This window comes from Lampetra planeri, chromosome 54 (genome assembly GCF_965212315.1).
Source record: "Lampetra planeri chromosome 54, kcLamPlan1.2.h2, whole genome shotgun sequence".
Lineage (NCBI taxonomy): Eukaryota > Metazoa > Chordata > Hyperoartia > Petromyzontiformes > Petromyzontidae > Lampetra > Lampetra planeri.
This window is the reverse complement of record NC_136160.1, coordinates 6,215,876-6,242,901: the sequence shown is the minus strand read 5'-3', so window position 1 is coordinate 6,242,901 and position 27,026 is coordinate 6,215,876. Positions and strand designations below refer to the sequence as shown.

At 53.6% G+C, this 27,026-nt stretch overlaps 1 protein-coding gene across 4 annotated transcripts in view; it reads right to left on the bottom strand.

Annotated features, from left to right (window-relative positions):
* The window catches only part of CYLD (CYLD lysine 63 deubiquitinase), a 48,012-nt gene that overhangs the window by 8,982 nt on the left and 12,004 nt on the right, over window positions 1–27,026 (bottom strand). Inside the window, exons 1-16 of one of the 4 annotated variants that reach the window (XM_078617671.1) lie at window positions 20,687–21,258; window positions 18,841–19,119; window positions 13,683–13,756; window positions 9,939–10,185; window positions 9,226–9,387; window positions 8,508–8,658; window positions 7,443–7,940; window positions 6,565–6,824; window positions 5,539–5,877; window positions 4,913–5,081; window positions 4,364–4,505; window positions 3,581–3,703; window positions 2,503–2,594; window positions 1,802–1,868; window positions 1,201–1,333; window positions 312–420 (exon numbers count right to left, since the gene is read on the bottom strand). In XM_078617671.1, the coding sequence (XP_078473797.1) occupies window positions 312–420; window positions 1,201–1,333; window positions 1,802–1,868; window positions 2,503–2,594; window positions 3,581–3,703; window positions 4,364–4,505; window positions 4,913–5,081; window positions 5,539–5,877; window positions 6,565–6,824; window positions 7,443–7,940; window positions 8,508–8,658; window positions 9,226–9,387; window positions 9,939–10,185; window positions 13,683–13,756; window positions 18,841–19,119; window positions 20,687–21,007 (3,166 nt within the window). In that variant the 5' untranslated portion in view covers window positions 21,008–21,258. Of the gene's footprint in view, window positions 1–311; window positions 421–1,200; window positions 1,334–1,801; window positions 1,869–2,502; window positions 2,595–3,580; window positions 3,704–4,363; window positions 4,506–4,912; window positions 5,082–5,538; window positions 5,878–6,564; window positions 6,825–7,442; window positions 7,941–8,507; window positions 8,659–9,225; window positions 9,388–9,938; window positions 10,186–13,682; window positions 13,757–18,840; window positions 19,120–20,686; window positions 21,259–27,026 lie in introns of those variants that run through there. The other 3 variants (XM_078617672.1, XM_078617673.1, XM_078617674.1) reach the window with 3 other exon arrangements.

Sequence of the window (27,026 nt, the reverse complement as noted above, 5' to 3'; positions counted from 1 at the left end):
TTTAATACCCGGGCATGGCTACTGTCAGCAGCGTGTTATAAGCCGACACCGCCCTCCGGCACAAACCCGCACTGACCAGCGTGAAGTATGGTCAAACAAGCACCATGATTTCATCGAGCAGTAGATTATTATACTGAGTGCATGCGTCTCTCCCCCGCACGTCCGATTAGTACAATTGGCTATGTATGGTGCGAAAAAAGTTCAACATGCATACATACATAGAACCTACGGTGCAACACAAAGCACACCACATCCAGAATGCCTCTCTCCGTGGCTGCGGCTACTCGTCACGCGCCACCGACGCTGCTCACCATCCTCCAGCAGGTCCGTGATGTCAAGCTCCAGGGAGGGGATGATTTTGTTGAACATCTTGAAGTCCTTGCCAAACCTGGGCATCTGCACGATGAGGCAGGAGGGCGTCTGCAGAGACACGGGCGAGGGGCGGTTGCGGGAGAGACACAGGTGTGGCACGCGTGAGCTGCGGTCCATCGCGAGCGGTGTCGGAGAAAGGCCCCCCCCGACAGGTGACACTGAATACCTGCTGTGGCATTATGAGGTCACTTCCATCAGCCCGACGCGAGATTAAAGGCCAACTCCTGCATGCTGCTGGCAGCCAGCTTTTCATAGATTCGAGTTCAAGGAAGATACGACACAACAACAACAACAAAAACTACCTGCTTTTAACCTTAATTACATTGTGCTTCTGGGTGTTGCAGAAGCGGCAAGTGCTGACCTGAGACTTGCTTTTCCAGACGGGTTTCGGTAGCGGACTTTAACACCATTGCTACCTTCATCATGGTGTTCAGGCAACGCCCTTCCCTTTGTCGCATGGTGATGTATGACATAGGTGTGGAGCACAGCGTGGTGCGGTATTAGCGCGGTGGGGAATGTCTCTGTGCGGCTTGGTATTGTCTGTTGCGGTGGCGAATGACGGTGCCGACTGGTGGTGGTGTGCGGTAATATGGCAGTGTGTAGCAGAGCGTAGCGTGACATCATGTAGTGCCGCCTGGCATAGTGCGGGTGTGGTGCAAGCGCGGTGGCGCAACGGTGTGCGGTTGCTGCGTGGTCATGGCCCTGTGTGGTCGTAGCGGTGTCTATCGCGGTGTGGTTGTGGCGCTGTGTGGTTGTGGTGCAGTGTGGTCGTAGCATTGTCTATCGCGGCGTGGTTGCGGCGCTGTGGTGTGCGACGCGTCGCGTTACCTCCACGAGCTTGAGGTCGGCGGCGAGGAACGACTGCTCCAGCAGCTGCTGCACCGTGGGCACCTTCACCTGCTCGTCACGCTCCGTGAAGATCTGGTAGAAATGCCCGTCCTGGAAGTCCTTGTTTCCAGATCTGGGCATGGTCGAATCCAGGGAGAGAAAACATTTTTAATAATAAACACGAATTTTACTTGATATAGCAAATTGCATTTCAAATGCCGAACACTGCAAACCACATTTTAACACAAGGGGATGAGATGCAACACCGAGGGTATGGAGGTAAACGCAGCATGAGCAAGGGAGGGCGAAAGTCAAAAAAGCTATGCTAGCAACCTTCTGCACAGATTCTAAATCCCACACACTGTTTGCACTTTTAAAATTCTATTCCAAGTGGGCTCGCGGCATCGTGTCTCCTCATGCGACGAAGAGCACATTTCCGTTGGGAACCCCGCGGCTAAGCACCACCGTACGTAGCCAACCGTGCTAATCAGGGGTGCGGGGGAAGGACAACAAACTAAACACCCAAAAAATAAAAATAGAAGGGCCATGGGAGGTGACGTCAAAGGAGCGAGACGCTTCGAGCCACGTCCCCGTGCCTCACCGGATTTTCAGGAAGGGCTCCACCTTCAGCACGTGCTGGAACAGGGTGTTGAGAAACTCCTCGGGATCTGCGTGAGCGACAGCACGGGGCGCCGGTTATTTTAAACGCTCAGCTCGCGACAGGGGCACAGCACGGCACAGCGCGGCACAGCGCGGCACAGCGCGGCACAGCACGGCACAGCGCGGCACGGCACGGCACAGCACGGCACAGCGCGGCGCGGCACGGCACAGCGCGGCACGGCGGTAAGACGCACAAATGTTTGAACGGCGCACAACTGGGTTTTTGGGTTAGGTCGTGTGTACACAACAATGCGTCGTAAACCCCCTGCTCCTCCGCCCGAGGCGGCCGATTAAACCTTTCCCGTTCCTGAGACGTCTGCAAGTTGCGGGGGAGGGGTCCCGTTCACCGGCAACTCTCGGAACGTGCGAGCGGCTCAGTGTTAATTTTATTCAGAGAGGCGTAGCGCGGTTGTTTTAAAAGACATCGTACTCACCGCAGAAAACTCTAACGACATGACCGCACTCTATGATAGTGGGCGCCAAACTGTGCCGCACGTGTGTATTTTGAACTTCTTTCGCACCGTACATAGCGAGCCGTGCTAATCGGCATCATGGGAGCCTCGGTACTGATAAAGTTACTTTATTTGAGTTTTTCTTCTGGTTCCGCGCCGTCGCGAACACGCGCCGCCAGTCCATACTCGCCTTTCTCCTCGCACGTCAGCCCCGTGACGTAGCCGATCTTGTCCAGCTGTTTCCGCAGCTGCATGACCTTGGTGGCGCTCACGAAGCCGTTCCTGCGCGGCGACACCATAAGAGAGCCTTAGCTTTCAACGGCAGATCACAAAGCGGGGTACACGTGCACGTGCGCACACGCACGCGTGCATACAAGTAGGAGGTGTGTTTCGAAAAACGCGTCGTATCAAATAAATCCATCTGGGTGAACGTCGTCGGGAAAAGTTTTCCAAGTCGTCACGTGCATCGTCACACGATCGTTGACATCGCAACGCCAACGGTGACGACTTTGGTTCGATTTCTTTTGTGCGTTTTCTTCTAAATTATTATTCCGACTGTGCCGCCAAGCATCACGAAGAGAGACGAAAACGTTGCCGTGAAGAATTCTCACACACAGCACCGCACCACCACCACCGTCTCTGAAGAGAGGGCCCCCCCCCCCCCCGCTGGAAGACGATGTCGCAGAGCTACTGCTGAACTTCCGACGAAGCCTCGTTTATAAGCCTCATTATCCACGCTCGGGGCGCACCTTTCATCGGCGCCGCCAAAAGTGTTTGTCGCAACGCAATGAAATGAACATCTTTAATTGACAAAACTGGAAGATGGAAATTTAAGGGACAAACCAACTGCGAAATTCATATTTTTTTCCCCAATAACATTTCATTTGTGCCACAAACACATTTTAATGGGCTTAGACCATCAAATCGCTACATCTCGCGGTGGCTGAAACACGGATTAGCACCCAGGATTTTTGCAACGGTGGCTCAGTGGCTCCGACATGGCCATTGTAAGCCCCTCCCCGCCCAAGGCACCCGAGCCACCTGCCCCCCACCCCCCCTCGCTCCGTTAACACGAGTATCGGGGCCGATTTCCACGCACACTGTGCGCTGCATACTGGCACGGCAGGTTCACGATGTCCTCGCTGCATGGAAAATAGCCAGTGGGAGAACCACCCCGTACCGTGCCGGCCTCACACGCTGTCTCGGCACAGATGTGCCGGTGGAAAAGGGAGAGGGATAACACGGGTTCCACGCCGCGCGCCACGTACTTGCGTAGCGGGTTCACGATGTCCTCGCGAAGCAGCTGCTGCACCTTAGGGTAATCTTTGAGGTCGCTGGAACGCTGCGGCCGGTGCAACATGCCGTCGAACACCGTGCTGAACGCGAACATGCTGCATGCGCAGGTGGACGTTGGCGCGCAGAGAGACGCGGAGAGACACGCACAACACGGACGCGCACGCACGGGGGCGTCGGTCAGCACACGTGGCAATAAACAATTGAAAGGTATGCCCTGTCAAAGCTGTTGAGAATGTAGCAACTTAGACCAGGGGTGGGGAACCGACAGCTCATGGGCCAGCATGTAGCGGTCAGGTAATTAAAAACATTTCACCGCCTGGCACGCAGTATCCGGTATACCCCTTGCTATGGCTGTGGCTGCTAGTCATGTGCCTACGCCACGTTATGAAGGTAGCGGAGAAAACATTCCGTGAGACGTTTAAACCCAAGGGTTCAGGCGACGAGATGTTAACTCCCTCGCCTGGTACGGAGGAGTGCCTGGGTTCGATTCAGACTCCGATGCCCGTATATTTGGAGTCTGCATGATCTCCCCATGGTCACGTGGATTTTCCTCCGGGCCCTCTAGTTTTTCCCTCCACATTTGGAGACACGCGTCTAGAGTATTTGCCTGCAATGACCTTCCACGCAATAAGCCGCTTCGCTGAGCTATTATTTGTGATAGCCAGGTCGCTTCTGAAAAAGAGCTGTATTATAACCTCAGCGGGGGCCTTACCTGGGAAAATGAAAAGATAGTTTAGTTTAGTAGGGGGGCACACCAGAAGAGCGTGGAGTCCAGGTAGCAGGAGTTGTAGTGGCCCTGGATGCCCTTCGTGCGGCCGCACACCACCGCCGTGGCCTCCTTCTCCGACGGGGGAGGCACCTCGCCCTCCACGCGCTCGCTCCGGTAGTTGCTGAACGCTGCCGGAGTGGGGGAACGGGGCGGGGGGGACACGCGGCGGCGACGGCGGTGACGACGTTTCACTCCTCGTTCTGGATTGACCGGCGTTGCTGCCGTCGCAGCGATGACGCGCCGGGCGGAGTGTACTGAACGGATTCTCCCGTCTCGTGACGCGGCGGCGCCGACGGCGCAATCGGGATGGAGAATGCATCAGAAGAAAAAGACGGCAAACAAAAGGATTTTTGTCCTCGTTTAACGAAGCTCCGCCACCATTGGCGCCTCCGGAAAAACAGCCACCACCGCAAAGTTTACGAGTTGTTGTCGTTCCCCCGCACCTCCGATTAGCACGGCTGGCTACGTACGGTGCGAAAGACGTTCAACGTACACACGTACAATCACCATCGCCAACCACCGCCATCTGGGTTACCGAGCGAGTTGCAGCGCTGCACGGGGTCGAGGCCGATGTGCGGCACGGACATGAAGCGCGAGTCCGGACGGCACTTCGTGAACTGGATGAAGAAGCCCTTCCCCAGCGGACACGTGAAGAAGCGGTGCTGTTTGAAGGTTCCATCCGAGCAGCCCTGCATCTCCTCCTCCTGCGAGCATGAGCGCGCGCGCGCGGACAGACGCACGCACGCGCCACAACGAGACCAACGTGTTAGCCTTCCTTGACGCTTTCAATCTAAGGTCGCAGCAAGTGGAAGCATCTGTTAACCCACTGGTTGGTGAAAGTGGTGAGAATAGACAGGGTGGGGTGAGGGGGGGGGTATAGAAGGACAGTACAACAGTCGATTTCGCAACACTGCCCTCTACCTTACAGCCGCCTAAGATAAACAGGCCGTGAGTAGCGTGGTCACCCTATCCAAGCGCTATCCGGGCTCAACCCAACTCACTCCGAAACCTGCCCACGTGTGGTACACTAAGCGTGAATCCGGTGACGGGCAGAGGAGTCTCGTACAAACCAAAACTCATTCCTTCAACAACAAAAACCTCGCAACGGCGCAAACGCACAAACAAAACGACCACAAATTAAAAAAAACGAAAGTGGCGCACCAACTCGATGCCGGCCAGCGTCTCGTCCAAGCCCAGGGGCACGCCGATCCACCGGATGACTCCGAACACGCGCATCTCCTTGGCCATCACCTCCACCAGCGAGCCTTTCTCCAGCTCGTATTTGCCCCCGACCGGCGAGGGCGACAACGGGGTCGGAGGGGTCGCCGGCGACCGATCGACGAGGCCGCCCAAGTTCGCCGCCACCGCCGCCGCGGGGTCCGAGAGCGTGCGGGGACGCGACGAAGGGGCCTCGAGATCGGTGAGGCCGCCAGGAGGCCCAGGCCCATTGTCTTCCGGCAGCCTCTTAGGGCGGCCCTCGCTTGCCGTCCGGCCGCCGACCTGGAGACAAACGCGGCGAGGTGACGGCGATCTTCCGCGTGTTAAAAAATAACCACTGCCGTTATGGCAAGTCGACGAATGCTGAAGATGCCTTGGTTTGTCTCTACGCGCCTCAAGATTATACGCTGGGGGAGTCCAGGAATTTTTATTTTAATATCTGGACGTGAAACCGTTCACCGCTCATTGGCGATGCCATGAATCGTCACGATCCGGGGTTGTGACATTTCCTCACCTCGTTTCCACCGTCTCGTTGGCACTGTTTTTTATATTATCTTATTTGTACCGTTTCATTCGCTTTGTCCATCGCCAATTGGTCAATCAGGGTCAGACAACGCCTCATTTTGACATCAGGGATTTCGGCAAGGCTAAAGATTAAGATTGCATTCATTAGGTGCTTAAAATGCCCCAGCATCTCACCTTATATCACATCTCAATCACTCCACAGCCCAGCTATGATTCTCTTTTTAGCCGAGGGGACCCCCCTGAAGAAAGCTGTCCCTGTAGAGCACGAGATATGCCGAGGCACCGGCCCACAGGAGAACATTAGTCTGTCGGTAGGGGGGGGGGTGATGTTGCCGTTGGTCATTCAAATGAAGAAATCTGCGTGTAATTTTTTTTTTTTAAACCTGGATCACGAGGCCGGGACACGGGGCCCTACTCGTGAAACCCACACTGCCGCCTCCTCACCATCTCAGCGGCCGGGAAGAAAGGCGCGATGTTGGAGTTGGTCTTGCAGAGCGAGGGACGAGACCGCCCCGAACTAAACGGCACGGCGGCAAAACCTTCACTGCCGCCACCGCCCACGGAACAGCTGCTGCCCAGGCCGCTGGTGACGCTGGCCGCGTCGCCGAGCGAACGCAGGCCCATGTCGGGCCACGTGTGCGGCACGTGCGGCCGTAGCGGCTTCAGGCTCAGCTCCGACTTGAATCGCCCGCCCAAGCTCGTCACTGCGGCACCAAAATAAGAAAATATATTTATACTGGAGGAATCCGATTGGCTCTAAAGCTCTTTGTCAACAGGACGTTCCAGTAGGGGCGGGTCAGAACAATACCAAAGCACGATAGGCTTGCAAAGTATAGGAAGGTAAACAAATCGGTCAAAAACATATACAAATAAACTATGTTTTATCTTACCAGGTAAAAGGCCACTGAGGTATTAACCTGGCCACAAATGATAGCTCAACAAAGTGGCTTATCACGTGGAAATAATCTAAATTATTAAAATGCATTTTTCTAAATGTGGAGGGAAAACCCGGAGGACCCGGAGAAAAATCCACACAACCACGGAGAGAACACGCAAACTCCAAATATACAACAGGCGTCAGGGTCGCGATCGAACCCCTGACCTCTTACATACCGGGCGGGGAAGATCACATCACACTACCGTGGCGCCCCTTAAATAAAATAGAGAGCCAACAGATGGAGCGGGCGAAACGTCGTGCGGGGAAAGGTCGGAGAGCACGCCGAACAACAAGCGCCACGAGAGCCACAATCGCGTGCGCCATTACCGCTCGCGCGCCGGGAACTCGGTTCGAAAGGCGAGGTGTGGGGGGGGACACCACCCACCGGCGTCTGGGTCAGCCGGCGAGCCGCAGTACCACGTCGTCTGCGAGTTCTGCCCGATGGGCGTGCCGCCCAGCGTGTTGTAGAACTGGCTTGCCGGCTCGCTCCCCGGCCTCTGCCTGCCGCCCAAACCCCTCGACTGCCCAAGCACCGCCGGCGAAGACGACGGCGGCGGCGGCGACGACGAGAACACGGGGCCGCCCCTGCGGCCGCCCGTCTGCAGAGACGTCTCGGCTGATTGGGCGTACTTCGACGGGAGATAGTCGTCGGCGACGCCGTCTCCTGGGGCACCGAGGCTGCCGCCAAGGCCGCGTTTTAAGTCGGGCACGTGGTTGCCGATGCCGCTGTTGTGCATGTGGTTGTTGAGAAAGGAGCGGCCTTCGCCGATGGCCTTGTAGCTCTGGTGGGCGAGCCGCTTGCCCACGGCCAAGCTGTTGCGCGAGGGGTCCTTCTGATACTGTTGCGACGCCAGGTCCGACCCCGCGGCGTACCGGCTTCCCGCTGCACCACGGAGAAAATGGCAAGGGGCGGGCCGGCCGACCGGCGTCGATCGGCAAAAAGATACCGAGATTGTCGAGGTTCACGGTGTCCTTTAGAGCAAGGCCATTACGTCTGTGTCAGGCACGGCTAACATCGGTGGCGAGTGATGAGGTGATCAAGTGAGAGTCCTGCCCGTCGCGACACATGATCCAAGTGGTGTCGCGATTCTGAGCGAGCGGGTGAGTGGGCGAGCGAGCGGGTGAGTGGGCAAGCTAGCAGGTGAGTGGGCGAGCGAGCAGACGAATGAGTGGACGAGCGAGCGGGTGAACAGACGACCGAGCGATCGGGCGAGCGAGCGGCTGAGTGGCCGAGCGATCAGGCGAGTGGACGGGCGAGTGGGCAAGCGAGCGACTGAATGCACGAGCGAGTGGGTGAACGGACGTGCGAGCAGGCGAGCAGGCGGGCGAGCGGACGAGCGTGCGGCCGAGCGAGCGGAAGAAAGAGCAGTTGAACGAGCGGCTGAGCAAACGAACGAGCGAGCAGGCGAGCAGACGAGCGAGCGAAAGCCCCGGCGACAGCAACACTCACAGTGCACGGTCGGCAGTTGGGCTCCGTGCTCGGGCGACAAGTCGCGCGTGCTCCTGGGCCTCATCGGCCTCGGCGTCGAGGGCCCCCCGTTAGCGCCGCTGCCCCCCACTCCCAGCGCATTGTAGCTGTTGCCGTCCAGGGAGAGGCTGTCCTGTTGGGGAACAGGGAGCGGAACGAGTTGCAGCGGTCGAGTCGGGACGCCGTGGAAGGCGCGGCTGACGGTCTTGGCGGCAGCTGCATGGGTTTCGATCGCCGCGTCGGTGTGTATTGTAACTATAACCCTCCACCACCCGACGGACAAATCGAATCAAGCCGTCACGTTATGGGCAAAAATTTTCTTTCAGCAAATGGGAGGAGGGGGGGAATGTTGAAAGGCAAGAAAAATTGTGCACAATTTTGCGTAATAATGTTTCGCTGAAGATGACGCCCAGCATCATCATCATCAGGTGTCTTGCCCGAAAGAATGCAATTACGAATCATCATATTGGCCGCTAAAGCATTTGCGCGCTAAAAGTTTGGCAGCGATCGGTTTCGAGGTTTCATTGCCCGTCAGCAGGGCGCAGCGGCGGGCAACATCCACTGCCGTACTGTGCCACGCTGGTGGATGCGCAAGATGTTGCCGAGGCAGGGGGGCTACGAGCCCGTGCGTCGTTTAAAGACGCAAGCGGGAAAGTGTAAAAAAGGTGCTGCCACTTGGTTTATCCGGTGCCGCCCTCACCAGCACGCTGACGCGCTCGGGGTACAGGTAGTCCTTCTCGTCCTCGCTCTCCAAGCGCACGATGCGGTTCAGGTGCACGAAGACGCCGCACTCCTCGTCGCACGTGAAGAAGCGCTTGCCGCTGTACGTTCCGTCCGTCACACCCTTGCCCCGGTAATATCCCTAGGCGAAGACAAAGATGCCCCCGTAATAGCCTTCAACAGACTGTCGCTGGGCAAGTGCCGTTAAGCGAGCACCCACGAAGGCCGGCGCGGCACACGAGGCGGTGGGTGGCCAAGCACCACGCTCCAGTGGCGATGATTACACACCGCACCAGGTACTCATTGGAGGCGACCTAGGGGAGGAGCCCAAGAGCGGGTCAGATAATTAATCGTCACCAATGTTGGCCGTGGGTGGGAGTCGAACTCGGGTCATCAGGTTCGTAGCGCAGCACGCTAACCACTACCACGACCGCATATACATGGTACGCACACACACACACAAGGGCACACACACAGAGGGTGACTCGGTGATTAAAGCGCTTGACTCAAGACAGTCAAGTTATAAGTTCAAATCCCATTCAGTGGCCATGAAATAAGCGGCACTCGACGGGAGGTGGGGTGGAACAGTGGCACAGCAATTAGCACACCGCGCTCTGAACTCGATCACCCCTCCCTACGCCATCTCCCCACCGCGCACCGGCCACCGGCAGCGAACCGGGACGACGTGTTCACCTGCAGCTCGATGCCGAAACTGGTGCCGGAGAAGGGCCGGTCGTCGAGCGGGCCGCAGTAGCGCACGACGCCGATGGCCTCGCGCGGCCCGGCCACCGCCAGGTTCACGCGCACCACGGCGCCGGGGCGCAGCGAGCGCAGCATCTCCAGGCGCCCGGCGTCGCCGACGACGCGCAAGCGGTCCTCGCGAGACGGCATCGCGATGAGGCACAGCGCCAGGTCCTCCTCCAGCTCACTGCAGCACCGCCAGTTTATTCATTCGTTCATTAGTTCATCCGCCGGGGGCTACCCCAGTGTCCTCCCGCATGTATATAAACACACCCATTAGGGGAGTTGGACGAAAATCCAAATATAGGAGCACAAAGCTCGGGTAATTGTTGGCGCCGGTTCTGGCTGCCTTCCGGCTTGCTTGTGGTCTTTGTACGTGTGTATGTTGAACTGTTTACCGCACACGTCACAGATTCTACAGCATTTTGAGATGCGCTTGGCATTAATGATGCCCTATAAAGTTAGCGATATATTATTCTTGTTATTCATGCATTCGTTTCGCCGATTCTTCGTTAAGGGGAGGGTATGACTACATTGAAAGGCAGCGGAAGGCAACGGTGTTATTTAGTCGGCATTTTTATTTCAAGTCAATCTTCTTAGCCTGGGCAGCGCCATGTACACGAGGTGGCTGCAGGGATACGTGGTGGGTCAGTGCAGATAAATGCATTGTTGTTATGTACCTCTATGCTCTACCCCCCCAACATCAACAACCCGCATGGACCAGAGTAGTGAAGTGTCGACAAATAACCCCCGTGGACAAGGACAGCTTGGGGAGGCCCTCCCTCATCCAGCAGTGGATCGGCGAATGGCCTGGTGATACACGTGGACCTAATGATTGGGAGTGGAGCGGTGGCACAGTGGTTAGAGCGCTGCGCTGGTAATTTGGCAACCCGAGTTTGATTCCTGACCATGGCAAACGTCAGTGGCGAGTGATATCTGACCGGTCCTGGGCTCCCTCTAACCTTTCACCAACCCCCACTGACCAGTGTGGTGAAGTATGGTCAAACAAACATAACAAATGACATGGCATGGGGGAGGTAGGGGGGGGGGCCTTCATCCAACAGTGGATTGACAAAAGGGCATCACGTGCAGACACCGGCCAGGTGGCTCGCAATCGGAATGTTGCAAGGTTCAAATCCAGCTTGGGCGTTGGACTCCGCACATCCTCCCTACGGAGGTCTCAAAAACGAGTAGCGCACTAATTCTAGATTTGAAGCTTTCGTGACTGCAAGGAATCATCTTCTTAGGTTTTTTCGGTAAAGTCACGTAGAAAGTAAAATAAAATAAAAACAAAAATCACGACGTTTCGGAGGCAACACAAGTCTCCGTCATCAGGTGGGACCGTCACAGCCAGATTAGCTGTATCAAGTGAGGCAATGATTCAAGATGTAATCCCTTAAAAGCGAGTTGAGGGGGGAGGGAGAGGGAGGGGGGAGCTCATCAGACTATGGTAGCCAATGAAAGGAACGTATCGGGAGGGAGGGGGGGCGAGGCCAAAAGGGTGGGCGATGGACGTGGAAGCGCTTGTGCCCAAGCGGCCAGCAAGTGGCTGGCCGCTTGCGCACAATCGCTCCATTGTGTTGGCGTGTGCAGTAATTGGCCGCTTGGGCACAAGCGCTTCCACGTCCCTCGCCCACCCTTTTGGCCTCGCCCCCCCTCCCTCCCGATACGTTCCTTTCATTGGCTACCATAGTCTGATGAGCTCCCCCCTCCCTCTCCCTCCCCCCTCAACTCGCTTTTAAGGGATTACATCTTGAATCATTGCCTCACTTGATACAGCTAATCTGGCTGTGACGGTCCCACCTGATGACGGAGACTTGTGTTGCCTCCGAAACGTCGTGATTTTTGTTTTTATTTTATTTTACTTTCTACGTGACTTTACCGAAAAAACCTAAGAAGAGTAGCGCACTGTTGGGAAGTCAACAGTGGTTGCCCTACGGATACACTCTCCCCCACCATGGGAATGTGGACTTTCCACCGCTGGCTTGGCAGCGTCAACAGGAGACGAGCGCAATGCCTCAGTGCTCGTTTGAGCAGGAAATCCATCAGATGCCTGAACCTCCCAACACACCACCATGCCACCCCACCCCCCCCGCCCACCACCACCTTGAGCGATTGTGCCACGGGGAAATTAATCGGCTCCGCTGGGCTCTTCCCCAGCGGGCGCGCGCTGCGCAGGTCACGTGCCGCCACTAAGTGGAATCGATAACGGGACCAAAACGCTCCGCGTGAAACGGCCAGGATTTCTTGGGACCCGAGTGGCCTTTTGCGTGGGAACGCCGGCTCGCGAGCCCAATCAACAAATCGACGGACGGACCTTTGCTTAATTAAAATCCGCCAGGCCCCCTGTCGATGCACTGCTGGATGAAGGTCTGTCTCCCCCACCCCACCCCCCTTCCCGTGCTGTGGCTCGGCAGGTCGGGAGAGCAGCTCACGATCGGAAGGTTGCGCTCGTTGAAATCCTGGTTGGCGGTTGACCCGGGACCATCATCCCTTAACTGGGTCGGTAAAATATCTACCACTTTGTAAGGAAGTCAACAACGATCGGCCCTCTAGAATTGGATGTAAAAGTAAAACTACTTAAACTATATTTATTTTACCAGCTAAGGCCCACTGAGCTATACAGTAGATTGTCGATTATCCAGTGCGCGATTATCCGGCTTCCAACATTATTCGGCGGTGCGGGGCAGATCCGGTGAAACCGGCATGTCATCCGGCCAACGCCGGAAAACCACTCCAAAGGCTGTACACCAGTTCGGCGATCGGCACCACGTACGTAACAAAAAAAGTACCGATGCTCGATTTCAGTGCCAAATTACATTATGCACTACATACAATTTAAACATTGAAAATACAACACATATAAAAACATGTTTCACGACTAATAACTAATAAAAACAGAAAACACACAGTGCGATCCGGAAAAAAGTGCATGTAATTCGGTGTACGCTGGAGCACCGGTGATTGAACAGATGGTTAAAACAAGAGCATATGAACAGTAGACTCCTCCTTAAATGCAATGCGTTCGATTGCGTTAGCGAACAAAACACCTAAAAACATGTTACACAAGAATGTGCCAAAATAAGCTCTTTATAATAATGATTATTGATTATCTGGCGCTTGAAAAAATTTGGGCCGCTGGATAATCGTTGATCTACTGTATAACTCTTTCTCAGATGCGACCTGGCCACAAATTATATCTCAATGAAGTGGATCATCGTGTGGAAATGTAATAGCAACCAAATACTTGAAACACACGTTGATTCTAAATGTGGAGGGAAAAACCGGAGGACCTGGAGAAAAATCCACGTGACCACGGGGAGAACATGTAAACTCCAAATATACGGGTGTCGGGGTCGAGATCGAACCCTCGACACCTCCTGCATACCAGACAAGGTAATTAACATCTCGCCACCGTGACACCCCTGTTTTTCACCGACTCTGGGCTGTAAACAGGAGCTGAGCATGGCTTTCGTGCTCATTTCAACAGGAAGTCACTTCCGCTGGGTCATATAGCCACACACCAAACCACCCACTCATTCAATCACTCACCCACCCAATCAACCAAAACACTCTCTCATAAACCCACCCGCCCATCCACCCACTCACTCACCCACTGACTCACTCAACCATCCACTCACCCACCCAATCTCAAACCACCGTCTCACTTAGCCTCTCACTGACCCAAACACTCACTTCAATGCCTTTGGAAGCACTTTGGCGATGGTGTCCAGGTAGTCCACAAAGGTCACAGCAAGCATTGTTCGTCCCTGAGCACAAACGGATTGGCACTTTAAACGCACGTCTCATCGTATTGGGGGAGGGGGGGCAGGGCGGGGCAAACAAAACATAGTGGCACAATTGCTCGCCGCTCCGTAATGAATGTTTTTAAGAAATATTAATATTTAACGACTACGCGGCTATTACGCATTCGATTCCGATAGCACTTTCTACCCGCAGCCTCGCCATTTATTGCTTTCGCTGGCTTTGCCTCGGGGTGTTTTCCGACACAGGAAAACAAAAGTGGTGATTTGTCAACATCGGCGTTGCGAAGAGAAGCGCGGGCGAGTGGGCAAGCGGTTGCGGAAAAGGCGCGGATAGCTTTCCGTTTCGTTTAACCCATCCCAGAAAAACTAAACTGCGAACAGCATCGATGAAAACAAATTAACAGATGGTCAAGCTCTCCGCGAGTTGTACCGCGCGGTGTGGTTCGGCATTTTCTCCGTGACACTGAAAGCCGACGAAGATCTGCAAAGAGGAGTGGGACAAAATCCCTCCTGAGATGTGTGCAAACCTGGTGGCCAACTACAAGAAACGCCTGACCTCTGTGATTGCCAACAAGGGTTTTGCCACCAAGTACTAAGTCATGTTTTGCAGAGGGGTCAAATACTTATTTCCCTCATTAAAATGCAAATCAATTCTTAACATTTGTGACATGCGTTTTTCAGGATTTTGTTGTTGTTATTCTGTCTCTCACTGTTCAAATAAACCTACCATTAAAATTATAGACTGATCATTTATTTGTCAGTGGGCAAACGTACAAAATCAGTAGGGGATCAAATACTTTTTTCCCTCACTGTAGGAGCCAGAGTCGGAATAGTTATTTATACTGGAGGAATCCGATGAGCTATTAAACTCTTTTCACGGATGTCCAGTAAGGGCGGGTACAAACGTTACAACAGTACACAAACACGATAGGAGTGCAAAGTACAAGACAAATCACCCAAACACATACAACTAAAACTAAAGCATCCCCATCCCACCAGGCCAAGCCCACTGAGGTTTACGTTAATGCTGACGCAGCGCGTTTCGAGCCACGTGTCAAAAGGGACCCAGCCACAAAGGAGAGCTCAACAAAGTGGCTTATCATTTGGACGTTTATAGCGGCAAAAAAAAATCCAAACAGTCTCAACGCCTGCAATTAAACCGGGTTCTGAGGGGCGGAGAGTTGATGGCGTTAGCCCCCCCCCACCCCACGTCACCAATGACGATGCAACAAAAAAACACATCACGTTACGTTAGCTTCTGCCCTCAATTTGGCGACATTCCAGCTGTGAGAATTGGCGGTCATGAAAGGAGCATTTCTCTAGGTCGCAGAGCGGATCCACAAGTTCTGCCCCGTTCTGTGTACACCATCAATCGCTTGAGGGGAACTCCGAGGTAGTTCTGCAGTATTCACTTCCGTGGCCCGTTCTCCGATACAAAGGGTAGCCACTGCACTGTGAGAGTCACAAATGGATTATACTGGTAGGAACCTCCTGGTTACACCAGCCGACAGGGGATTATTGTGTCCGTCCGTCGTGCATCCAAAAATGGGAGGGGTGGGGCTGGGTGGAGAGGAGAGGGTGGGGAGGGGCTGGGTGGGGAGGGAAGGATGGGGAGGGGCTGGGTGGGGAGGGTTGGGCTGGGTGGGGGGTGGGAGGGGTGGCGCTGGGTGGGGAGGGGCTGGTCACCCCGTGGTGCCCTTATAAAACTCAACGTTTAACCTACTCACGCCGGCTTGTGCCCGCCCTCACAGTCGGCCATATTTGCGGAATACACCACGCCGCCGTTGACCCTGGCCATTGACCGAGCAACCCAACGTTCCTACCAGCTCCCTCCGCAGGAATGTGTTTTTTCTAGATATTGGCACAATTCATTTATTTATTTCCGCTTGTTTACACAAGACTATTATATTCAGGAGGGTCGCAGTCGGGGAGTACGTTGCTGCTGCTGCTGTGTATAATCGCAACTGAGAGGTAATTTTTCAGCATTGGCACGTCTGGCGAATACCGGTTATGTTGTAAGTAAATACAAATTTAGTTATCGGATGAAACCGGGAGCAGCCAGTAGGAAACCCAGGCAGAACGGGGGTTGGGGGGGAATCATACAAACTACTGGACATCTGTGAAAAAGAGCTTTATAGCGCATCGGATTCCTCCAGGATAAATAAACATCCCGATTCAGAATTCCACGTAGAAAGGTATTCCCAAGTCGGGAATTGAACCCAAGTCCTTCTTGCTGCCGTGAGGTACAATTGTTATAGCAACTGTGCCGCCAGTCACAAATCGGGACAAAAGTGTTCCAACAGACACATTTTTTTAAAGATTATGTTACCTCCAAGGCAAGTTGTGTACCCACAAGATAGCTTCTGGTGAGGCCAATTGAAGACCTTAAACCCCCCCCCGACCCCCCCGCCCACATCGAGAGTTAAGTGGACAAGTGCCGTTGATGCGTTCCACCGTTTGATTTGCAGCTACAGTCGCAGGTGTGGTTGAAAGTTCTCATTATAAAAATGGCATGGACGAGTACACCCTTCGGACGAACGCCAGTCACTTTCCCCCCACACAGTGCCACTCCTTGTATTCAACCCAGAGGTGGGACGGCGGGGCACAACCAACCACCAACCAGGAATTTAACTCGCATCCTTTCTTGATGAGTGAGCCCCTCTCGTTCTATCTAGCACCGATCCACTCAGCCAGGGGTCGGCAACCAAAATAACAAGGGGAGGCAAATTTTTTTTTAGAATTCGGTAAAAAAAAAAATATTTCAAGAGCCGCAATGCACTGTGGTGAATAACGTCACGGAGCAGCAGTCCTTCAAGAGAGCTGCAGGATTGCCGACCCCCTGCACAAGGCCATGTGCTCATCTCTGCATTTGAGCCTTACGGCGGGACCCCGGGGTCCCATAAGCCCCCGGCTCTCGCATAAACTGCGTTGCGACGTCATTTTATGTCTGTTGAAGGCGAACGATATGGAAATCTATTCCTCTCGACGAGCTCTACACGATGCGCTAATCAAAGTTTCAAAGTTTTGTTTATGACGACGGCATTCGTCCCCGCTGCACTTGGACGACATGACAACAGAATGATCCGCGCCAGGTGGGTCGCGGGCGTTTATGTGCGCGGTAGGACGGAGTCGACAATTTTTATTTATTTATTACGATTTTGACTTCCGTTTATTCGGGACCCCGGGGTCCCGCCATAAGGTTCATTTGTTCACACAAAAAAATAAACTAACACCAAAAGCTAGGAGAAGGGGGCCAAATGACCAAACTGTATAAAAAAACTGTACTGAGCAGAAAGGGAAAAAACCACCTCGCATTTCTCTATTCTCGTGCAGCCTGCGCAGGAACGCCCGGATTTACATCTCTGAAAGTCTCCCGATCCGATTGCATAAAACCCGTGCCAGGAGTGCACTTTGCAATCTGACCCCAATACACACCGCCGCCGCACACGCACCGAGCTTTTGTTTGCGTGTACCAGAAAATACCCTTAGCCGCGCGGCGTGCGATCGCACCAGGAAACCACAGAGTGCGTGGGCCGCCCAGCGGTTACAAGCCGTGGCACAACGGCATGAGCCCCAGGTAAAGCTAAGACGCCACCGCGAAAGATAAACTAATTATTCGGGGGGGAGCGTAGGCGCTCTTCCGTAGAAACCCACGGCGATCCGCTTTACCCCGCAAACATCGAGAGGACGGTCGAGTTACCGTGAGCAAGAAAACGACATTTTATTTCAAATCCTCTACGCCGTCTCCCACCGATCTCAACAGATGCATTAAATCTCTTTCAACACCCTCCTCCTCCTCGGTTAGTGAGATATGGGGGCGTCGCTTTCACGGTATTCAATCAGCTGCTGAGAGGCAAGTAAGAGGGCCGCTAGAAATCAGTGGGGTATCGATGAATGCATCACCCCGTACAACTGGGCTGCGGGGGATGGAGCGTTGGCGCGGCGGTTAGCGCGCCCTGCTCGAAGACAATGCCCTAAAGAGGTTAAACACTTATATATAAAATAGGCAACGTTTCGGGCAATGGCCCTTCTTTATGGCAGAGAGATGCGTGCGGGCGTTTGTCCGATGGCACTGTGGAGTGTCCGTGAGCAATGCAATTGGGAGAAAGGCTGGCGACGTCGGTCAGCCGATAACTGCCCTCTTGGCGCACTCACATCCACCAGTGGCTAACGGGGCGCGCTGCACAGGTGTGTCGTGAGGCCGGTACCGCTCCATACCCCCCCACCGCCCCTCCACCTTACGCGTACGATGGTTTCAATTTTTTAAAATTAAAAACCATCACCAGGATGTTCCCTTGAGATGGAACATATCGTTCACAAGGGTTGTCTCGGGTGTTCAGTGACAAATACATAGCAAAAAACGCGTAATGAGACGTGCTTACACAGCGTCAAATATGTTTACACGGAGTCAAGAAACGAGGGGGGGGGGGTGGAAGACAGCCAAGGCAGCGCGCACACAAACATCGCAGCGCAGTTCCGCTTCACATAGAATGATTCTCGAGATGTAAGCGCGGCAGATGCCGCGCTAGCGTGTTTCAATTCGAGATTCAAATAAAAATTGGGGCCTGCGGCACATTTTAGTAGTGTCTGGGAGACTGTCCCCGTGTTCAAGCGGGTCTGTGTCTGAGTGAGAGCGAGCCTGTTCACCTTATAACACTTTCCCATTCCAAAATTCCATAAGTTGCAGTGTGGGTGTCCTGTTCACCGCCAAATCTCGGAACGCGCAAGCGGTTAAGCATCAATTTTATTTAGCGAGGCACAGTGCCGTCGTTTTTAAAGACATCGTACTCACCGCAGAAAATTGTAGCGACAAGCCCACACCCCATGATAGCTGCCACCAAACTGTGCCACACGCCCGCCCGAATGGCCTTGGGGGAGCCTCGATACCGAATAAGTTATTTTAGTTTTTCTTCTGATTCCGCTCCGATGCCGCACGTGTACCTAAGTCATCGTAACGGAACTGGAAGAAAAACTGATGACGCACATGTACGCCATCGGAACGGGGAATGGTTAAGCGCAAAAACCAAGGCGGCAACGGCAGTCTCCCGCTCAAGAAAGCGCACCGCCACCACTCCGCTGCACCTCACCTGCGCATCCCAGATGTCCTGCCCGTCGGCGGTGAAGCAGATGCTGCCCTTGGGCACGGGCCCGCACCGCTCGTCCACATCCTGGTCCTTGAGCAGGATGAAGAAGCTTGTGCGGTGGTGGCCCCGGCCACCGCCACCGCCGCCGCCACCCAGCGACTTCCCGCTCACCGCCGGCAGCACCGAGCCCACCCCGCCAGGCCCCACGCCCTGGCCGGTCCCGCCGCCCCGCATGCCGCTGTACATGGCGCTGCTGCCTCCCCCGCCAGCGCTATTTACATCCTGCGGTGGGGGACGAGAGGCAGGGGGTGGGGGGACGACGAGGGGGAGCTTGAGTTGCGCTCGCACTCTAACGGAGGCGCCGCGGAAGTCGCGCTGCGCGTTGGCGCGGCTCGTAGAGTCGGCTCGACATTCCGGCATCAACGGAGCTGGCCGGGGTCGGATCGGAGGTCGGAGCGCAAGGGGCCGCCATCCCTTGATATTCTGGATTCACATCAAGGCAGCTACCCCCTTCCCCCTGCCCACCATCTACCGTCCTCCGTTGGGGGGCAGGGCAGAGAAACATAGGAGAGACGATAAAAAGAACACCGTGACACAGCCAGAGATAAAACAAGTGGAGCCCAGAACCAACAATGACAATGAGCGCAACGGACAGCCGAGGCAGCGCCGACAAGTCCCAGGGCATCCTGAGGAGGCACGGGCCCATTCGTCATCGAGCGCCACGAACACAGGAACGGCACTTGTGATTTTGTTTCACAAGCGCCGTTCTGTGGAGAAACGTGCACGACATCCGCAATGAAATTTGTTTAAACGATTCTTACAACTTAAACAGTCTAAAAGTTCACGGTGCAGCAGCAGAGGTTTATACTAAAAGTATGGGCGAGGAAGACACTGGGCCTGCAATGATTTAACACAATAAATAAGCAGACAACAAAACACCTCCTTCCGATAACCATCTCATTACGTAAAAGTTTTTTTTGAAACATCCGATCAGCTACACAAGGCTTCTGGTACATTTTTTTCAGCAGCATTTGTTTAACAGAAGCAAACTCAAGATCGGTTTTTGACAGTGTCATATCAGCAGTCAGGCCTGCTTAAAACAACGCTTGGTAAACTGCGACATGTTTACGCTGCTAGAAATGGGCCCTAGCAATGAGTTGAATTAGTTCAATGTACATCTACGATAAGAGGGCTTCTGACATGGCACGCAGGAAATCGTGACGTTCACGGGAAAATTCGTCTGGGAGAAAAGTGGAAGAAACTATGGCAGAAGAGAGAAGTGAAACCAAAAGGGGGGTACAGAAAACATCCTGTTGTGGGTCCGGTACTTTATGTCAGGAAACGTAAATAAGAGCGTAGTAAGTGCAGCGGTTGTAACCACGCACCAGCGCCATACACCTATTCCATCAGTAGAGTTTGATCCTGAACACTTCTGCGTCAAGATGTATACAGTGTGCTCATAGGCATTTAGGTCACGTGCCCTGCAATCGTTATCGACTGCATACCTTTAAAAACGCAAGAATTGCCAACGCACAAAGTCACTCAATCTGCGGAGAGGCAAAAAGAAGATAACCACCTGCTCTATTTAGTTATTTTCTTCACTGGCCGCTTGTTGATGATATAACCTTCTTTCAAAAGCGTGACCTTTATTCCGTTTCCTTAGAACGAGGCAAGTGTTCGCAGATGCAGTGCATCTCTGAGCAAGACTAAAACCCAGCGACGAGGGGCAACACCAAGGTCTAATTATAGCCGAGCAGCTTACTCTTGTACGACCGGATGCCGCCGTGGTGAAATGGGTGTCGTGCATGGGACTCGCAATCTGGTGGTCGCCACTGCTTCCAGATCTCACCCAGCCAGCACAGCAGTTGAAACAATGGTGCCCGCCGACCTCCGCCTCTGTCCACCCAGCAGTGCAAGTGGGTACGACATCGCAGTACATCGGCAGGTGGGGTAAAGTGCGGGCACGCCACCTGTTCATCCAAGATGCTCGAACCAGCACGAAGGGGTAAGCCAGACACCCTTCTAGAGCTCTTGTTGGCAGTGGCGAGCAAGCAAGCAATTGTGATGGCTGCTCCTTTGTCGTATTTTGCAATAAAATAATCTCCCACATGAAATCGAATGATGGGAATATTACTGAACGTAGTTTTGTTGCTGTAATCATCGTCGACATTGTTTTACGGCAATCACCCAGTCTCCCGCAATAAGCTGCATGTAAGATACGTTAATACTTAGAGGTGGCCAGGTAGCTTGGAGGTTAGTGCTTTGGGCCAATTTCACCGATAAGACATCAGTGCGAGGGCCGCCACACATGTGAACCCATTGGGTTTGAGACAGCATGATGGGGCGCGCATCAGGCAGAGGTCGCAAACGGGTTTTGATTTCTTACCCGTACCCATACCCGGCCGCACCAGGGTCGCAATCGGGTACCCGTACCCTACCCGATACCCGGCTACCCGTACCCGGCCGGGTATCGGGTAGGGTACGGCTATCGGGTACCCGATTGCGACCTCTGGGATGAAGCCATGTTGCAGGCGCAGGTGGGTTGATTCTAGGATCTTGAATCGTGAGAAGAGACAAGACGTTGGGAAATGAGTGACAAACGGTTACTCACCAGTGACTCACGGCCTACCCGTACCCGTACCCAGCCGCACCAGGGTCGCAAACGGGTACCCGTACCCGGCCGGGTACGGGTAGCCGGGTATCGGGTAGGGTACGGGTATCGGGTACCCGATTGCGACCTCTGGCGTCAGGGGCCGCACTAGGCGCTGCCTGCAGGCCCACGAGCCTTGCAATGTAGAAGACTGCTTTAGGCCATGGGTTTGAATCCAGTAATTAAACCGGGTTCTCAAAATGTAACATGCTGATGATGGTCTCAGCTCGCTCCTCAATGAATGTACACAAACAACAACAAAATTATCACGTTAAATTTGGTTCTGCGCTCAGTGCGGCTGAATTCCATGCCTCAGAAATGTTATCTCTCAGTGGCGAATGTGATTTGTAACTTTGATCCCTACCTGCACAGCTCATTTTCAGAAGCGACCTGGCCACAAATGATAGCTCAACGAAGTGGCTCATCATAACGTGGAAATTCGCAGCAGCCAAACACTCTAAACGCACGATTCTAAATGTGGAGGGGAAAAACCGAAGGACCCAGGGAAAAGTCCACGCGACCACGGAGAGAACACCGCAAACTCCAAATATACAGCAGGCGTTTGGATCGAACCCACGACATCCTGTGTACGAAGCGAGGGAGTTAACATCTCACCATCGTGGCACTTGAAGGGATGTGAGATGTATGTGGGACAATTATCCAACAATGCTCTGCACTGCTCTCTGCGAGAGGTCCCGAGAGAATAACTTCGACTCGTGACGTGAGACCGACACAGCGTAATCCGGAATTAATTGGTAAAGGGGGGGGAAAGGGGAAAAAAAATTATGAAAAGATACAGTTATCACTCGACAGCCGAGCTGGTGTCTCTCCCCGTTGAATGAGAAGGAACAGATGGCAAATAGACGAATCCCAGTGTGGCATTCGCCTAACAGAATAAGATTAAAGCACAATTACATGATCCCTTTGAAAAAGTAAAGGAACCGGACTCAACAGTATGCGATCAAACACACCGGCCAGGCTCAACACGTTCCCTCGCTTCCACGCATCTTTAATACACGATCATTGTTTCTTTGTTTACGATTGCTGCACGTTCGCCACCACCCGCCATGATCGATTCACCGCTGGATAAAAGCCTCCTCTCCAAAGCAGTGGCTGGCCCGCAAATTTCTCTGCGGTGGCCACATCACTTAAGAAACGAATCAGTGAAACGATGTCCCTTCACTGACCGCACGAAACAATCAATGTAATAATCTGCCCAGCAACCGGCGTACGCCTACGTGTTAAATTGAGTTGATTTAATCGCTCCACCTCCATTGCGGACGTCCTCTCCGGCAGGGTTGGCCTCCTCCTCTGGCTGCCGCTCCGGCACTATTCTTGGTCTCTCGGTCATCGGCTCCTTCTCTCGACGCGTTTTCACCGAAACCCACTTAGCGCTTTCTGAACAGTCAGTAAGACGTATATATGTACAGTAGAACCCCTCCTGCCAACCATCCCTGTTGACGACTACCGTAATCGTTTAACGACCGGCCTCCATTGAGCCCAATGTGTCGTGTATAGTAGTGGTGTACAGTAGTGTATAGTGTAGTGTAGAGTAGAACCCTTTTTAACGACCACCCCTGGTAATGATTCATTGTTTAATGACAGGCCTCCAGAGCCCAGTGTATAGTGTAGTGTAGTAGTGTAGTGTATAGTAGTGTAGTGTATAGTAGTGTAGTGCCTCCAGAGCCCAATGTGTTCGCTTACCGACCATTCCCCTGTTAACACTGGGCTGTTGTAGGTACAGTAAGTAGTACTTCATGCATTGATTAAATATCATTAAGTAAGTTTTTCGAGCGAAAATGGGTAACGTTTGATGCTATCCGAATGAATTAAGCCTTTAACATGTCTTTCCAATACTCGCTGAAGGACCAAATCCCTTAACGACCGGTTTCGTGGAACCAATTGCCATCGTTAAAGAGGGCTTCTACTACTGTTTGTGGAACTTCTTTCGCACCGTACGTAGCCAACCGAGCCAATCGAGGTCTCTGACCTGCGTGCGTCCTCTCATCCACGCATTTCTGTCAGTCTCTCCACGCAGTGCCAGGCGTCCACTTCTCCACGCTTCATGGCGCACGTTTGAGCGTTCGTACAAATGTCTCGTTAGCGTCCGTGTACGCGATGCGCGACGTTTACGCATCAGTGGCGATGGGAAAAATGGGCGAGATTCCGGGCGAGCTCGGCCCCAATGCCGAAGCTGATCTTTCGCGCGAGCGAAAGCAAGGCAGCTTGGTTATGCAACACAATTAACCCCGTCTTCATGCGAGCGGAATTTCCGCAGTTGCTATTAATACTGCAGTGCACACAGCGTCGCTATGCTGCATGTAGTCACGCACGGCACATCCCTCACCCGTCACACACAGACATACCACACCCGTCACAACCAATAACAACACTCAAAACAAAGATTTCCCCCCCATAGCCACAGCAGAATGTTAGGGCAAGTGCCGTTAGTGAAAGGGCAGTACAACACAAGGCACAGGGGGTGGGTGGCCAACGCCACACCCGGCCGTCTTTGTCTTCCTAGTGGGCAATGTTTACACACCACACCGGGTAATACTTTGAGGCTGAGTCGACCTAGGGGAGGCCCAGGACCGGTTAAGATAATCGTCATCGATGTTGGCCGAGAGCGGGAATCGAACTCGGGTCGCCGAGTCCGTAGCGCAGTGCGCTAACCGCTACGTTGCCTCACATCACGTACAAAGCGCGTGAAATACACGGCACACATCACAACAAAAACAAAGATCCCCCGCATAGCCTTAACAGACTGTAGGGGCAAGTGCTGTTAGCGAGTAGCACCTATGAAGGCTGGAACGGTACACGCGGGGGTGGGTGGCCAGCACCACGCCCGACTGCCTTTGTCTCCCCAGTGGCGATGTTTACACACCGCACCAGGTACTCATTTGGGGCCGAGTCGACCTAGGGGAGGCCCAGGACCAGTTCAGATAATCGCCACCGGTGTTGGCCATGAGCGGGAATCGAACCCGGGTCGCCGGGTTCATAGCGCGGCACGCTAACGTCTACACTACCGCTCCCCACAACACACCACATTGCACACCCATAACACACACACACAGAGCACACTGCAACGACCACACGAGTCCACACCCATCCCCGTATACAAATCACCACCTGTAAACTCGCGCGCGCGCACACTTTTACCACAGTGGTGGCTAATAGGTGGGGGTGGTGATGGCGGTGGTGGTGGTGATGTGCAATATGCATTCCCTCGTTGTGCAACAAGTTTACGTGCGTGTACGGGAGCGACGCGGCGGGCACTTTTGCGATTGTGAAAGAGAAGCTCCATCACAAGAGGAGAATACACCTTGCAGGCTGCATACAAATAGCATCAACGACACGCCACAAACAGCACAAAACTGCAACTCCCATCATGCCTGGCATGCATGTCATGCGATCGCCGCATTGCACGTATAATGCTCTAAACCTTATCCAGCTTTGGATCGGGCTGCTGTTTTTAAGCACGCCGAATGTGTGATCTTAAATATACTTTTCATAATTGTATTGTTTTTTTACGAACCTTAGGTTACATCAGACCAACACAAGGCAAATGGGGTAAGGAAATCTGTGCGAGTCAAAAAACGGTGATGCAAACTTAGCCAAACTAAAAAAAATTAGATCCATAAAGCTAAGAATCGCCCAAGATTGTACAAATGCACTGAATAGCAGGGGGTGGTGAACGGTTAAATGCCAAGATATTAATAATCTTGGGCTCCAACATAAAAGGCCTGGGGCTCGTAGAGACGAACCAATGGACTTCAAAAGTCAGCTGCAGGCAACACGCAGCATCGTGTGCGGTGGTGTGTGTAAAACACACACGCCCGATGGTAGAACGTGGATGGCATGGGCCCTGATGCAAGAAATTAAACGCGACCCCCCCCCCCCCCTGTTAAATTCCGTCCCCTCCATCTTCGTAACCCATTGCCCGGGCCCCTCCCAGTGCCTGGGCTTGTGGGTCCCAGTGGAGTTACTCAGTCTGCCTGCACACCGATAGCTACGCCAATGACTGAACCCTTTGGTCGCCTGAAGTCTCACTCTATGAACATCTTGAATTAACACAAATCCCTTTGGTAGCCCTGAGTTTAGCTCCGAGCCACTTGAATCACTCAACCCTTGAGGAGCGTAGTCTGGCTCGATGAAACTCTTGAATTCACACAGAACCCTTTGGTAGCCGTAGTCTCTCTTCTTCCTGTTCTTCCTCCACGCGTTTGTCCCACTCACGAGGGCTCCGCTATCCTTGCCAACCGTCTCCATGCTGCCCTGTCCTGCGCCATCTCTCTTTCCGATCCTCGGCCCACCATGTCCGATCGCACCACATCGCTCCCCCCCCCTCCCATCTCTTCTTCTGCCTTCCTCTTCATAATTTTCCTTCCACTTGCACCACTTGCACCTTCTGACCCACATGTCCCTGTTGTCTCTCCACATGACTGAACCACACCAGAGCCTTTTCTCTCTCTCATCTTCTCTGTGCTTTCTATCACCTTGAGTCTTTCTCTCACTTCTTCATTTCTCACCCTGTCCTTCCTTATTAAACCCAACATCGACCACAACATCCTCATCTCTGTGACTGACGTAGCTTGGTCCTCCCTCTTTCTTGTGCCCCAGAACACGGCCCCATACAACAGCGCCGGCCTCACCACCGTCTTGGACACTAATCCCTTCAACCAAACTGGGACCTTCTTATCGTGCACCACACCAGTCATCTCTCGCCATTTCAGCCATCCAGCCCTTCTTCTTGTTCTCATCTCCTTCTAGTGATCCATCAGCACCACATCGTTACACCCAGGTACTACAACTCGTCCGTCTTCATTAACAGGTCACTTCCAATTTGCAATCCTCCTTCTGCACTATTTCCACTGAAATTTGCCACCATGTACTCCATCTTTGTCCGTAGTCTCACTCTTTGACCCACATTAATTAACACCAAACCGTTTGGCAGCTGTAGTCCGTCCGGCCCTACAAGCCTCTTGATTTCACACGAAACCCTTTGGTAGCACCAGTCGGGCTCAACGACCTAGGACGACGATTCACAATGCACCTGGCGGCATTGCATGTTGTGGTGTCGAAGTCCGACACAAGGAAAGAAATGGGGCCCCAGCCATCGCTCGAACGTCCTCCTCTTTAGGAACCTGGTACTTGGTCCCCCATATGGCCCACGGGACTCCGGTGCAGCTGCAATGCCAACACATTTGACAGCGATACCACTGCCCACACCACGACACGCATCACAATGGCGGGGGAGGGGGGGGAGCCAATTGATACAACAGTGCACGTGGCCGTAACAGATATTCCACTGCCCTCTGCCACCACCTGACACGGCCTAGCAGTCACACGTTCGCAGCTTATTGCACAGTTTCACGGTTCGAATCGAGCGGCCGCGCTGGTTAATACTGCGGCGGGTGGAACAACCGTGACGATACGCGCCGTCCGCCTTGACGGTGGACGATGAAGATCCCCCGACGTCATTCGCAAGCGTAGGCCATCGTGGTGCCGGTGTCAGGGTCCACGTTTGTCAGATTCGAAA